This window comes from Cicer arietinum, chromosome 7, assembly GCF_000331145.2.
Source record: "Cicer arietinum cultivar CDC Frontier isolate Library 1 chromosome 7, Cicar.CDCFrontier_v2.0, whole genome shotgun sequence".
NCBI classification, from domain to species: domain Eukaryota; kingdom Viridiplantae; phylum Streptophyta; class Magnoliopsida; order Fabales; family Fabaceae; genus Cicer; species Cicer arietinum.
The window spans coordinates 3841631-3855078 of record NC_021166.2 but is presented as its reverse complement, the minus strand read 5'-3'; the positions used below and the strand labels follow the sequence as shown (position 1 = coordinate 3855078).

The following is a 13448-nucleotide window of genomic DNA, read 5'->3' as shown; positions in this document are numbered from 1 at the left end:
TTCCCTCAATTAGGGTTTGCTTCGGTACCTTTTTTGCCCCTTTTTCTTTTACTTTTGTTTCTTGTCATCTAAATTTTTACATGCTTCATATTCTGAATTATTTCTTAATTTGCTTTAATAAAAATATCTTTTTTTAAATGTAAAAAAAAAATTGCTGTTATTTTTCCTTTCTGCCACAAATACTAATGATGATGATGATGATAATAATTGAATTGATGTTATTTTTTGGTTGACTAGATGCAGGGTGGTGGTGAGGAATTACTGAGAGAGCTAGAGAAAGTAAGAGCAGAGGAGAAGGAATTGAAGAAAAAAATGAAACAAGAGAAAAAGGCTAAACATAAAGCCTCCAAGATGAAAACTTGTGATGAATCTTCTTCGTCGTCATCGTCTGAATCTGAGTCAAGTAACAGTGACTGTGATGAGGTGGTTGACATGAACAACTTCAGAGGAGCTGGTGTTGCCACAAAGCCAGTGGATGAATTGGAATTGCAGACAAATATTGATGTTGAAGAGTCCAATCCACATCATCATGTCATGGATTTGTGTTCTACAAATGATGCTTCTCTTGTCGTTGCTATTAACAAAGATGCTAATGTGGTTATCCCTACAGCTCAAAAGAGGATTGAGGTGTGCATGGGTAATAAATGCAAAAAATCAGGGGCTGCGGCATTGTTACAAGAGTTTGAGAAGGTGGTGGGTGTTGAAGGCGATGGCTCTGTTATTGGATGTAAGTGTATGGGGAAGTGTAAAAGTGCTCCTAATGTGAGAATTCAGAATTATGTGGATCATGGCATGGCTCAGGGACTTGATGATTCTGTTAAGGTTCCAAGCAACCCTCTCTGTATTGGGGTTGGTTTGGAGGATGTGGATACTATTGTGGCTAGGTTTTTAGGGGAGAATCATAAAGATATGGATATGGCTGCTGCAACTTCTTGATGAACAAGAGCTGTAGAAATGGCTAGCTAGTGTGCTGATTGTATATGTGCAGTTCTTAGCATGGAGGAGGAAATATCATTATCGCTTCTTTCTTAAGTTGTTAATAACTTTATTTTGTATAAAAGTTAGTTAAGTATTATGGATTTTCATTTCCTTTATTTATTGGGAATTTAGTTCGAGTTGCTTCTATCCTACTGTTCTACAACTTGCCTTTCGGTTTATGTAAAGTGTATCTATTTATAAATTGATTAAATAGAAAGCATACTTATGAATGAAACTATTATGCCATTCTTTTGACTCTGATTTCCTCGTTGGTGGTGTTTTTACTCATTTTGCCCCTCGAAAATATGTTGGTTGATGTTTTTTATTGCACCCTTTGACTGCATAAGTTTTATGGGGCAATGAGAGAATGTCGTCTCCCCCTTTATTTCTTACATTGAAAAATGAGGTATCTAAAGACTTCCCTTGAAGAGAAGGAAAAACCCATGAAAGAAAAAAAAATTACTACAAGATGGAAATTTATCCTCTCCATTGTATAACTACATAAAAAAAAAACTACAAAATTAAATAACATAAATGGCAATAACATGAAAATATGTATTGGGTAGAGTAATTTACAAGCTACATTCATATGATAATGTACTCTGTACATGTTTCACACACAACAAGGGGGTAGCAATTAGTTAAGGATAATCCCAATATCTGTTGGGAGACTTCATAACCATTGTCACCTACAAAACGATCACCTCTTCCGGCACCAGCAGCATAGTTTAGGTGGCCCTTTGCCAGCCCAGATGTGCTGACCACCTATTTTACATGACCTATAGTGAAATAGATTGTAGTTACTTTAGACGCCTTCTCATGGGGTGAGTAACATAGTGTCAATATTTGATCATATTTCACTATGAGAACCTGCTGTCAAGTCAAAATTCCAAAGTAATATTATTGGGAAGCTTCTAAACAACAATAACATTGCTGCAACATTCTACACATTCTCCAAGTAGAGGTGAACATGCTTGCAGAGACACAGCAGTTATGGGTTTACTTACCATTTCACAGAACTTTTGGGTCAGTACCGGGGACGTTTGGGGGTCGACTGTTGTTCCAATCCACCCTTGCTGTTGTCACATCTTCTGACAAATTGGTCAAGAGTTTTCTGCTTTGAAGGGCTACTCACTGGCTCATCAGCTGAGACCTTTAAGGTGTTCTCATGGCCATCAAGCATCTGAATTTTTCAATATAACTAAAATTCAGAATGCTTCTTAAAAGACATAAATTCCACTATTAGAAACTGCATGTGTCACAAAAGCAGAACCGAACCAAAACTGAATTTACAATTTCACTTTGCACTACATGTGACAGAGTTCTGAAACAAAATAGAAATATACCTGCCCCAAATTATCCAGTTTGCTTTGCACTACGTCCCTAAGAAATGAAAAATTAAAAGATTATCAATGCATCAAAGACATCAAGTCAATACAAACTACCAAGTCTCAGAGGACTACAAAAAACACAACTTACCATATGATATCATCAACAGTGTCATTTGCCAGCAAGTAGTATATATTTACTGAAGATACCTGAAAACAAGAGCTAGAAAGTCAAAGAATCATAACAGCACAGATTGTTTTAGGATACTAAACAATCAATTAAGCTTAGCAATGTCAGACCTTTTCTTTAAAGAGATGATTCTATCACAAGTTTTTCAGTTCGCTACAATATCTAAAATGTTACCGTGCTAGAACTTTATTATTGTTGATTTAAACTACAAGCGTATTTTAGTCTTTTAGATCACTCTCTATTCCTTTCTCTTTCAAGTTAACACCAACCAAGTTTGAGAATACCTGGCCAATTCTATGTACACGGTCTTCAGCCTGAATTAGATCACCAGGAGTCCAAGACAATTCTGCAAAGATGACTGTGCTGGCAGCAGTCAAAGTTAACCCAACTCCTCCAGCTTTAATAGACAGCTGCAAGACAAACATATGAACAAGAAATTATCATCTCTAAATTTAACCACATTGTACACCATAACTATAAACTAGTGAAGATCTCAACAGATTAAACAGAAAGATAATTACATGAAAACGTATGAATGAAATTGCCATACCACAGCTGCCTTAATAGCATCCTTTTCCTGAAACTCTGTAACTAATTGTTGCCTTGATCCAGAAGGCGTACCTCCATCAATCCGGATGCAACCAACCTTTTTTTTCTGGAAATTTTGAATAGTTTTTATAAGTGTTTATCATCGCTTCTTGATGAGATGCGTAAAATTTAAGTAGCCTTACAAGAAGAAACTCGTGTATCGCATCAATCATTGGTAGATGGTGTGCAAATATAAGAAACTTGCAACCTGCCTGCAACAATCATTACAAATCTAGAATTACCACATGCAATGGTGATCAACAGCTTGAATTAGATCACAAAAAAAAGTAAGGAAACAAAATCAAAGCAGTCACCTTTTTAATTAAAAATACAAATTGAATTGTTGCATTGAAAGAAAGTTCCCCAAATTGTCATTTTCCACGTTATATTTGACAGCCGAGATCAATGGCGTGAAATATAATTTAGATACCAAAAATAACCTAGTGCTAAGGAGTCTGTACTTAAATTAACCAGCGTTGAACTTTCACCAGTTTCATTTCATGGAAGGTTTATCATCACAACTTTCTAGCATTGAACACATGCTACATATAGGGACTTGAAGGGATCAAAATTAAAGAGATACAACACAGTAATATCTTATAAATCCTTGTAGAATCAAAGTCAGAACTGTGCGTTGCGTGAGAAACCTAAAACAAGATCTGAAGTTTTTAACGTTCATTTAGTGCATATAGGTTGCAGCAGATGAAAGTACTAATCTTCAATTATTTTAAAGATATAGAGCTGCGGCATACCTCAATGACAGTTCCAACATAATCAAGAACAGCTGGAATCTTGGCTTCCGCAGAATCGGTATAAATCTGGAATTGAATGAATCAAGGTTGAGTGTTTAATCACATAGCAGAGTCATAATATTTTAATTTGCCCGCCACATACAGAAGAGAAGTGAGCAGGCATTGCAGTTAACTATAAACCTTCTCTAGTTCCAGGAAATAGTGAAATTTCTCAAACAAATTGTGCAAACTAAATTTATGTGCACAATTGCTTCCACCGGTACCTTGTTGATAAGATTCTTTTGTGTGAACTTGAGTGATTCAGCCTCCTCTTTTGAGCTAGATGCCTTAATTTTGGCTTTTACCCTCTCCAACTGCAAAACAAGAACCAATACTGGTCAGCTTTTACCACCTTAAACTGCATATGCAAGACAATATTGCCATTTCCGAGTAAAATGACCTATTCTTGGTAAAAGAAATTACGACCACATTTCTAGACAAAAATGGCTGAGATCCCATACCAAACCATTTCAGAAGTTAAAAATAAATCAATTATTTCTTCATCTCCAATGAGCCAAGAATACACAATTCATTTATTAACAAAAGCAAATTGAATAAAATATTTGTAATATCAACAGTAAAACAGTCCAGATAAAGTAAATCAATTTACTCATTTGTACTTCAAAATCAACAATCCAATGACAAATGTTAAATGTGATAAAGTAAGCTAAAAGAATATTGCAAAGACACATAGCAACTGCACTTCATAACTAGCATGAGTTATAATATAACCTAACAAAAGTGAATGATGCAGTCCCTGTCTCAAGATGCATAACAAATATGTTGAATTACCTCACGAAATAGAGCATTGATTTGCTTCATGTCTTTGTCGGCCAAGTCTAGGAAGACCTGAGAATCAATTATTAAAACAATGCAATAAATAACTCTTAAGTTGCATCAATAAGATTCACGCATTGAAAAAACACAGTCAAAGTGTGCAGTGTGCACTACATAAACAAATTGCAGCACAAAAAATGTTGTACACACTTGTTGCCTACGCTTTACAGGAAGTTCAGAAAGAACATCCTTTTTAAGCCTCCGAATCATAGCTGTTGCCTTCATCAAATTGTGCAATTCTTCATGGTTACTTGCCCCTTGATAAAGTCCAAAAACTCCCTGGAAGTCGATGCAAACCGAAAGCTGAAATATTAATCCAGTAAAAGCAAAAGGAAAGTGGCTATTTAAAAACCATATCATATATGTAACAAAGAAGAGATGACTTACACCCTTGCAATACCGGTTACCATATTCATGAACATTCTTATACACATCAGGATACAAAGCTTCCAGCTATAACACAATTTCAAATAGGTTATCAAAATGTAGATTCCATCAAGGTCAAACATTAATGAGGTATTAAAGCTAACTAGACATAAATAACTAACCTGCTTGAATAGTTCAATTGGTCGGGATAGAGCAGGAGTTCCACTAAGCAATATTGCATATTGAGCTTTCTATCATTGGCACAATTTTTAGTTTTTGAGTGAAGAATACATGAAAGAATTGGATAGAGGTTATTCAGCAGCTAAGCAGTCTCTACAACAACGCAACTAATACTGAAGCTAAAACATGATCCGATCAAAAGGTTTCACATATAGCACCAGACTATCTTTTGGGGAGGAGGGTAATCAGGGTTCAGATTGACAGACCCTTTGCAGGTGCTTCTGCACACACCAGACACTGCAGACTTTATTTTTTATTCCTTTTCTTTTTTGTTTAAATATCTTTATGATTCCTGGTCTTCCTCTTTTATCTTTCATTATATGTTTTCTATGTTTAGAGCTAAGTATATGAGACCAGAAGCAAGCATGTGATTGTGGTTTTCAAGAATGAGTACCTTTATAACCGGAAGAGAGGCAGTTGTCCTCTTTGCCTGAGCATTTTTCAGAAAGTGTGATTCATCGGCAATTACAACCTGAATAAGAATAGTTTGCAGCTAAGAGTGTGATTTATCAGCAGCATTTGATGAAGTACATGCACACAGGTATATATAGATAATAACTGGATGGTGCTAACCTTAAAGTCAGACCTCATAAGCGTATTTTGCAGCTTTGGCACCAAATCATATGAGATAATGTTGAATAGTCCATCCAGATGGATGCTGCTTTTGGCACTTGAAGATACTATATTGAAACCACCTCTATTTGATCCACCACTTTGAGATAAGACAACCTATTCATGATAATTAGCTGGAATAAGATAATTTACAATTGAGATAAACGATATATATTTCACTAGACGGGGGAACATAAAGAAACAAAACAATCTTCTAAAGTTTTCAATACAAACTACAAGACTATAAGAGAATAAACAAAAAATAGAAATTAATAAAGGGATCATGGAAAACATACAAGTATATCTGATGAAGGAATATTCAGCCATTGTTGAATCATCTAAATCAAAGCAAAACAATAAGGCCATATGTTACCAAGTGTGCTATAATAAATGGTGAAAAATATAGAATTACGACCCTTACAGAAGCCCATTGCAAGCGTAACGCAGATGGTGCAAGTATGAGAACAGGCCATGAATCCTGAACGCATGCAGCTACAGCAATGGCCTGCAAAACCCAGGAGAAGTTATACATGTAACTCTTCTGTAATATGGTACACCAACAGAATAAATGTTGCCAAATTTTATTCTAGAAGAAGGGAAAGAAAGAGGAGAGCAACCAAACCATTTAACTAACACTAAACAAGATTCTTTCAACCATGACTCTAATTTCCTCTTCCCCTAAATAGGCATAAAAATCCCACAATATATATTCTATTTATCTAGTTTAGGGATTTCCTATCATTATTTTTTTTTAAAGTCAGAAGATATGGGACTTTGTTAGAACCAATAGTTGATGTGATTCAATGTGAAGCAGCATATAAATAAAAGCATCCTCGAAATATGCTTTATTTCAAAACTAATGTAGACTCCAATGAATTACAAAGGCAATTTTGGTGAGGAGCCAATACTTAGCCTGCCGAGTCACCAAAATAAAAATAATTAAGAACTAGGAATTTATTCACTGAAGATCTGATCTACTAAAAAAGCTTATATTTAGCACTATACACAATTGCTAAGTGCGCAAGAAAATGATTATCATTGACAGACAAACAAATACATAGCAAATATGTATTATTGCATGGCCTTGAGACAACTAAAAGTATAATCATAACTACCAACATATTACACAGCCCAAGTTGCAAAAGAGAATTATACTCAATACAAAGATGCTACTGTGATTGCAATGTTATTCTTGTGTCCAATTGTGAATTAAGTTATAGATACTGCCATAATGTCAAGTATGATTTCTACCAAAAGTTAATTAACACCTAAGACACTCATTTTTAATTGCAGAAGGTAGGAGAAAAAAGATAATCAACAAAATTTTGAAAGCCAAACAAAAGATAAGCAGAAATGCTGAGAAGACTTTACTTATACAGCTACAAATAATTGCATGTTTGTCGCACTTCCATACAAGCACACACAGAAACGGAACACAGTTGAATGTATGGAAATAATGTAGTTTTAGACAGTGAATTGCCTGCAACGTTTTCCCCAGTCCCATTTCATCCGCTAAAAAAGCACGACATCCATGCTGCAATATAAACCTGAAAACAAATAAATAATACCTAAAATTAAGGGAATAGTAGAGAAAGGGAAAAAAAAACAAAAGGCATGGAAGATAAACCACCATAACAATCCATATTATATGATACTGATGAGAGAAAAGTGAGCAAGCCAGTATATACCTTATACCATCCCGCTGAAATGGCAAAAGCTTTGATTCAATATAGCTTGGGATCTTATCATATCGATCTTTTATTTAAAAACAAAAAATAGAAACTTCAGAATTATTGGGGGAAAAACAGTATATACATAAACATAAAGCCTTTGCTGATCTAGACTTTATAGAGGAGAAAATAGAAAACCTGATAGTCAAAACATTCAGCTTATACCTCGAAGATCAGGAACAGAAGTGGCAGCGGTAATAGCTCGTTGCACTAAGGAATCTAAGTTCTCCACCTGTAAAATAGTTTACGTAAATATAGGGACAAGGCTAGAACATATAGAAATTAAGGACCAAAACCATCTAAGACAAAAATCACAAACGTAATCACAAGAATATGGCATACATCCTCAGTAATCCTCACTCTAGGACAACAGATTGTTGTCATTCAATGAACAAAACATTTATTGAATTTGTGATCCCAACTTCATACCCAGTCCTATAAATGGAAGGCTGTTTCTATAACAACATGTATCCACCAGATCACGACACTATCACTGACAAAAATATTATTGTTGTGCCAAGGCTTGCCCTCAAGGCAACCAATTCAATTATGAAGAAATTTATATAAGCTAAAGTTATTTGTCTTACAATAGCAAATAGTAGGACCGACTTCTCAACTGTAAAGGAAACAAAAAATGAAAGAAGTTAGTACCTGAACATTATAACCAGGTAATTCTCTAAGAACCTTTTCTGCTTCTGACAAAGAAGTTAGAGGGAACATCCATAACCTGCATACTCAAAAGTTTACATTGGCTAATGCACTCGCTCGCACTGGCGTGCACACACATTGGAGGAACGGTGGAGGGACTTACCGCTCTTTGGCATTCCAAGTAGATTTAGGGATTCTTCTAAAAGCAGCAACTACTGCCTGACACAAACCAAAGTCAAAAACATGTACAAGGCCAATGATAAAACAAGGTTTGTGGAACAATCATAATTGGAAATTGAAAAAATAATAATAATAATCTGCAAATAGTGAAGAAGTAAAACCTGATCATATTGAAACTTTGCTGCAATATTTCCACTGGAATGGAGGAAAAATTTGACCGAAATTTTGACCAATTCTTTAGAATGTTCATCTGCTTATATACAAAAAAGTAATAAAACCGAAACATAAAAAATAAAAAGCAACATATAAAGAATGATGGAGAAAGAAATGTAAAGAAGAGAAGCATACCATTGGCAGTGTTGTTTGTTCCTGATTTGAATGAGGCGGGAAGTGGTCTAGATCCTTGAGAGAAAGCGTCAACCTGAAATGAGACACAAGCATTAACACCTAATGAGCAAACAGAAACAGATTATGCTAAAAATGAAGCAGAAAAGAAGATAATGAATTAAAATTTAAAAGACAAAGTATTATTAGTTAGTAAAATTGATAACGAAAAAAAGACATAAAAAATAATGGAAAAGAATAATAATGAAAAAAGATGGTAACTTTACTTTTAGAGGAGGGGGGTTTGCAGAATGAGAATGAGAATGGGGTTGTTGTTGTTGTTGAGAAGAAGAAGGAGGGTTGGCGCGGAGTAGAGCAATCTTCTGGAAAGCGTCTCTTTCGAGGGAATCAAGGTCTTCAGCGCTCAAGTCCCACTCTTCTGGTTCCATCATAACTCGCTCTCTTCACTCTCAATTCAATTTCAAACACCTTTCTTTCGTTTTCTCCTCTTTTTTATTTTTTATTTTTAGCTTCCTTCACCAAGGTAGGTTACAGATGTTACATATCGGTTGAGAGAGACCGAGTTTTTTTTTATTTTGCTACTATTTTTTACTAAGGTAGCAGAAAAATAAATGAATTTCATTTTTTTCCCCCTTCTATTTCGCAACTCGGATTGTAACCTTCTTCTCCATTCAGGTTTTCAATAATTAATTACGTTTGAAATAGTAATTAATTCTATAATTATTATTAATTAATCAATATAAGGATGTGTTTAAACTGTTTGTTAAATATAATTGATTACAATTTTATTTGACGAAAAATAATTTATGGAATGAAAACGACGTTAAATATAAAATAAGAAATATTTTAACTTTATGTTCAAGGTATGTTTTTTTTACCTTTAGACTGAACTATTAAATTTAATCAACCATATTTTTAAATACTATTAATTATAATTTTAAAAAATGTTTAAATATATGATATGGTTAGTCACGATTTGTACAAGCTATCTTTAAGACCTCCTATGAAAGAACTTCTTTCTAACAAACTCCTATATGCGAGCCTAAGAAACTTTAGTTTTAGCAAACAAGAATACTTCATTCACATAGAACATATATCACGACATTCAGTGTTAATTTAGAACAAATGAGGATGCAATTATAATTATATCTTATTGTTCACTTCATCTATCATAATTTTATCTGAACTAAAATTTTATCTGAGTTGCATCAAAAATATTCATGAATGGATGATATATCACTAACGATGAACAATTAAACAACTTTAAGAAGTCCAAAAAATTCATGAGCATATTTCAAAAAGTACCAATCAACTTTATCATACACTTTATTCAAACCGAGATGCAACCCCAAATTAATGAGGTGCATCTTCTTTTTAAATCTTATGTAATGGACCATCACATCTCCTAAATACTTTCACTAATAATGAAACTCCTTTGCAAATATCAATAGAGACAAGCTCATAAATGACGCTATAAAGGTTTATAGACTTAAATTTATCTAAAAATGATAAATTATAGTATTTTTTTATAAGTATAACAAGAATATTTGTATTTCTTTGATAATAGATTCATTTCTCAATAATCATGTGAACAAATGTATAAATATTATCTTTATTATTATACCAAATCACCACAAAAATAATTGTTCCGTCAAATTTAAAAGTTTTATACGACTCTATACTCACAAATGTTAAATCTCTTATTTTACAACAATTAAACAAAATTAAAAATTTGAAACAAAACATTTGACAAATAAATTTTTTAATATTAATTTTGATACATAGGTTGTTAAACTTAAGTGCTCAATTAACTTTATTTAAACTTTAACCGAGTTTCATCTTTAGTCCCACTTTAATTAACTACGGACCCAACACTAAATTATCAACCGTTTCCTAACCACAGTACATATTTCGTACATCGTTGATTTTATTTCTAGGGTTACCGTTGGGACTGCCCCACGTACGGAGGCTCTCTCCCTTCGTCAATGTCATTCCGATGAATCCTTTCCAACTCCCCACGGCGACATGCGACGGTTGCGGCGTCACTCCAACCACCCCTCTCTTCATGCACACCATCAGCTATAGAGCCATCAACCGTCGCTTCTGCACTAACTGCGTTCTCAAACAACAACAAGGCACTTTCTGCCCTATCTGCTTTGAACTCTTCGACGATTCCATTATCCCTAATCTTCGCCTCATGTGTATCCGTTGTCCTTCCATCGCTCACAGATCGTGTGTTCTTCCTTCCTCCACGCCTGATTTCGCTTTCCTCTGTCCTCCTTGCGCCGATCCTAATTTCTCTTACTTCAAAATCGATCGGAGAACTATCGATTTTCATGCTACTAAGGTTCTCGCCGCTGCTGCTCAGATTTCCGCCAATACTTTGAGCAGAGCGGCCACTGCGATTCGATTGGATGCTGAGAGGCGTGCTATGGTAGCCGTCGGAGCTAGGAAGAGAGCCATTGAGGCTCTGGAACACTTTGCCGATGTTGTAGCTAAGGAGCAAGAGGCTTCAACTGAAGAAGAGGACGATTCTGGTACTGAGAATTCTGGCTCTGAATCATCAGATTAGTGTGTTTTGGTCTTTGCCATGGAAACTAGTCATGGAATTTAGGCTGTTGAGTTGGTTTATCTTGTTGTGAATCATATGTTCTGCTTAAGTACTGATCTGATTCTGATAGTTTTTTTATTAGGACTAGTTGTTTAGGTTGGTTAAGATTTGATTGCATTATTCAAATGTTGATGGGTTGTTTACTTTGTGAAAACATTTCTTGTTTTCATTTCCTAAAATGTGTATTCATTTTCCTTTATGAGAGACTTCTAGTAAACATTTGTCATAGAGATGAGATGAAATGCTAGTTAATGAAGGTGCATTTCTGGAAATAATGGTAACAATTTTTTTTGACATTTTCACTGTTTCCATTAATTTAGACAAATGTTCACTTCAAAAGTCTGTTACCTCTTTATTAACGAGTAAAGTTAACTCAAGTTTTAATAAATGAAAACAGAAAATGTTTTCACAAAGTAAACGACCCATAGTTTCTTATGAAAATACAGTTATTTTTTTGTAAGACTAGTTGATCAGGTTGATTGAATCATTCATGTATTGGAGCTTCTTATGAAAAAGAACTGTTATTTTTTGTCTTCCTTGTTCAAATGAAGTCATTTCATGCCATGTTGTAATCTATCTTGCATAGATAACTTGTAGCTTGCACTTACCTTAATATTAATATAGATTTTTTAACTATACATGTATAAGAAAATAAGATAAAATTCTATACAGACATATGATCAAATTGCATAAAAGAAAAAAAACTACACAAATTCTCTACAAAGAGATTAAATTGTTCAACACAGCAACAAAATTTCATACTGAGAAACTAGACTACACAAAATGTTCAACAATAATATCATAAGATCTAAGCATATCTATGAAGATCGCACTTTAACAGTGTTAGTCTCATTATTTGTTTGTCTATCATTACTGAAACAAACAATCACAAATATCACACAGTTTACTTTCACCCCCTAATTTATATAACTCTTGCTCTTTCTTGAGAGGAGACAAAGATTTGTGTTCATAAAATAGTAGGTCATTGAGCTCTAACGACCAAGATAGAGAATGCACTGGTCATGTTTTAGACAATGAATGATGCTAATACAACTTATTCTCTCATGGGCCTAAAGAAAAAATTAACAAATCTAAACTGTATACCCAAATTGTTGTAGTCTTTGACTTTTTGGTCAAATTATACTCATGTTATGCTCAAACAGCACCCTAGATGTACCCAAAGAGTATTCAAGCTGTACTCAATTGCTTTTTCTGAAAAAATATTTCAGGTACTGGGTATGTGTACATCTCTGAAAATAGAGTACCGTGCTTTAGAGGTCATAATGCTTTTGCACCAATCCATCATTTTAGAAGTGAATTGTATGTCAATTATGAGTTTGGGTTGTGTTAGAATGAATGTCTCTAGATTTGTATCCTAACTGATCCAATATCTGTTTTATAATATCCGTGGCAAATAATTCTGTTGCTGGTTTCCTCCAACTTCACAAATCTACTACATAAAATTTCCTGCTTACTTATTATTTGCCGTGAACTCGTGTTGTGTGGAAGACGATATCAGCTTTTCTGTACTTTTGCAACGCACTCGAGTTAGAAATTCTTGTGCGCTTTCGTTTATTCATTTTTGGTCGATGATGGGGTTTTAGTATTAGTTCATAAACAATATCAGAGTTATTATCAAGGTTTTAGCATAATTGTTATTGCAGAAGGTACAGTCTGTAGGTCTTTTTCCCATCACTATTTATTACATTTTTAGTCTGGGATATGTATTGGTGTGACACTTTCAGTAAATTTTGATGATTTTCCTTTAGGATTTGTATTCTAAAATAAATTATTCCTGTATGCTGTTCTTCCGATTTGTTATCAAGTAGTACAAATTAGTACGGAGGTTGAACCGGCGAGATATTACATTTTTAGTCTGGGATATGTATTGGTGTGACATTTCAGTAAATTTCGATGATTTTCCTTTAGAATTTGTATTCTGATATCTGAAAATAAATTATTGCTGTATGCTGTTCTTCTGATTTGTTATCGAAAAGTACAAAA

General features: G+C 34.2%; 3 protein-coding genes across 8 annotated transcripts; 2 read left to right on the top strand and 1 right to left on the bottom strand.

The window, feature by feature from the left end:
• Positions 1-6: 6 nt before the first annotated feature.
• LOC105852459 (diacylglycerol O-acyltransferase 3-1) lies at positions 7-1233 on the top strand. The gene is made up of 2 exons (XM_027336579.2): positions 7-24; positions 238-1233. The coding sequence occupies exon 2, from the start codon at positions 238-240 to the stop codon at positions 934-936; it is 699 nt and encodes a 232-aa protein (XP_027192380.2). The 5' UTR covers positions 7-24; the 3' UTR covers positions 937-1233.
• A 189-nt stretch (positions 1234-1422) lies between these two features.
• On the bottom strand, positions 1423-9463 carry LOC101507328 (uncharacterized). 6 transcript variants are annotated; one of them, XM_027336813.2, is made up of 25 exons: positions 9100-9457; positions 8837-8909; positions 8650-8738; positions 8472-8527; positions 8312-8387; positions 7826-7892; positions 7619-7685; positions 7411-7477; positions 6352-6435; positions 6227-6268; positions 5892-6047; positions 5713-5790; positions 5261-5329; positions 5100-5165; positions 4863-4991; positions 4668-4724; positions 4100-4189; positions 3837-3902; positions 3228-3296; positions 3047-3151; positions 2781-2906; positions 2458-2516; positions 2325-2361; positions 1986-2161; positions 1423-1757 (listed from the first exon to the last, which is right to left on the bottom strand). In XM_027336813.2, exons 1-24 carry the CDS (start codon positions 9262-9264, stop codon positions 2006-2008), a joined length of 2049 nt encoding a protein of 682 aa, XP_027192614.1. In that variant the 5' UTR covers positions 9265-9457; the 3' UTR covers positions 1423-1757; positions 1986-2005. The 6 variants fall into 6 exon arrangements, 5 of the variants coding, with proteins under 5 accessions (XP_027192614.1, XP_004508075.1, XP_012573446.1 ...); XM_004508018.4 differs by having other exon boundaries at positions 1423-1851; positions 9100-9456; XM_012717992.3 differs by having other exon boundaries at positions 1423-1848; positions 9100-9456.
• Positions 9464-10703: 1240 nt separating this feature from the next.
• LOC101510958 (uncharacterized) lies at positions 10704-11978 on the top strand. Its single transcript, XM_027336483.2, has one exon. It carries the CDS (start codon positions 10830-10832, stop codon positions 11403-11405), a length of 576 nt encoding a protein of 191 aa, XP_027192284.1. The 5' UTR covers positions 10704-10829; the 3' UTR covers positions 11406-11978.
• Positions 11979-13448: the final 1470 nt, after the last annotated feature.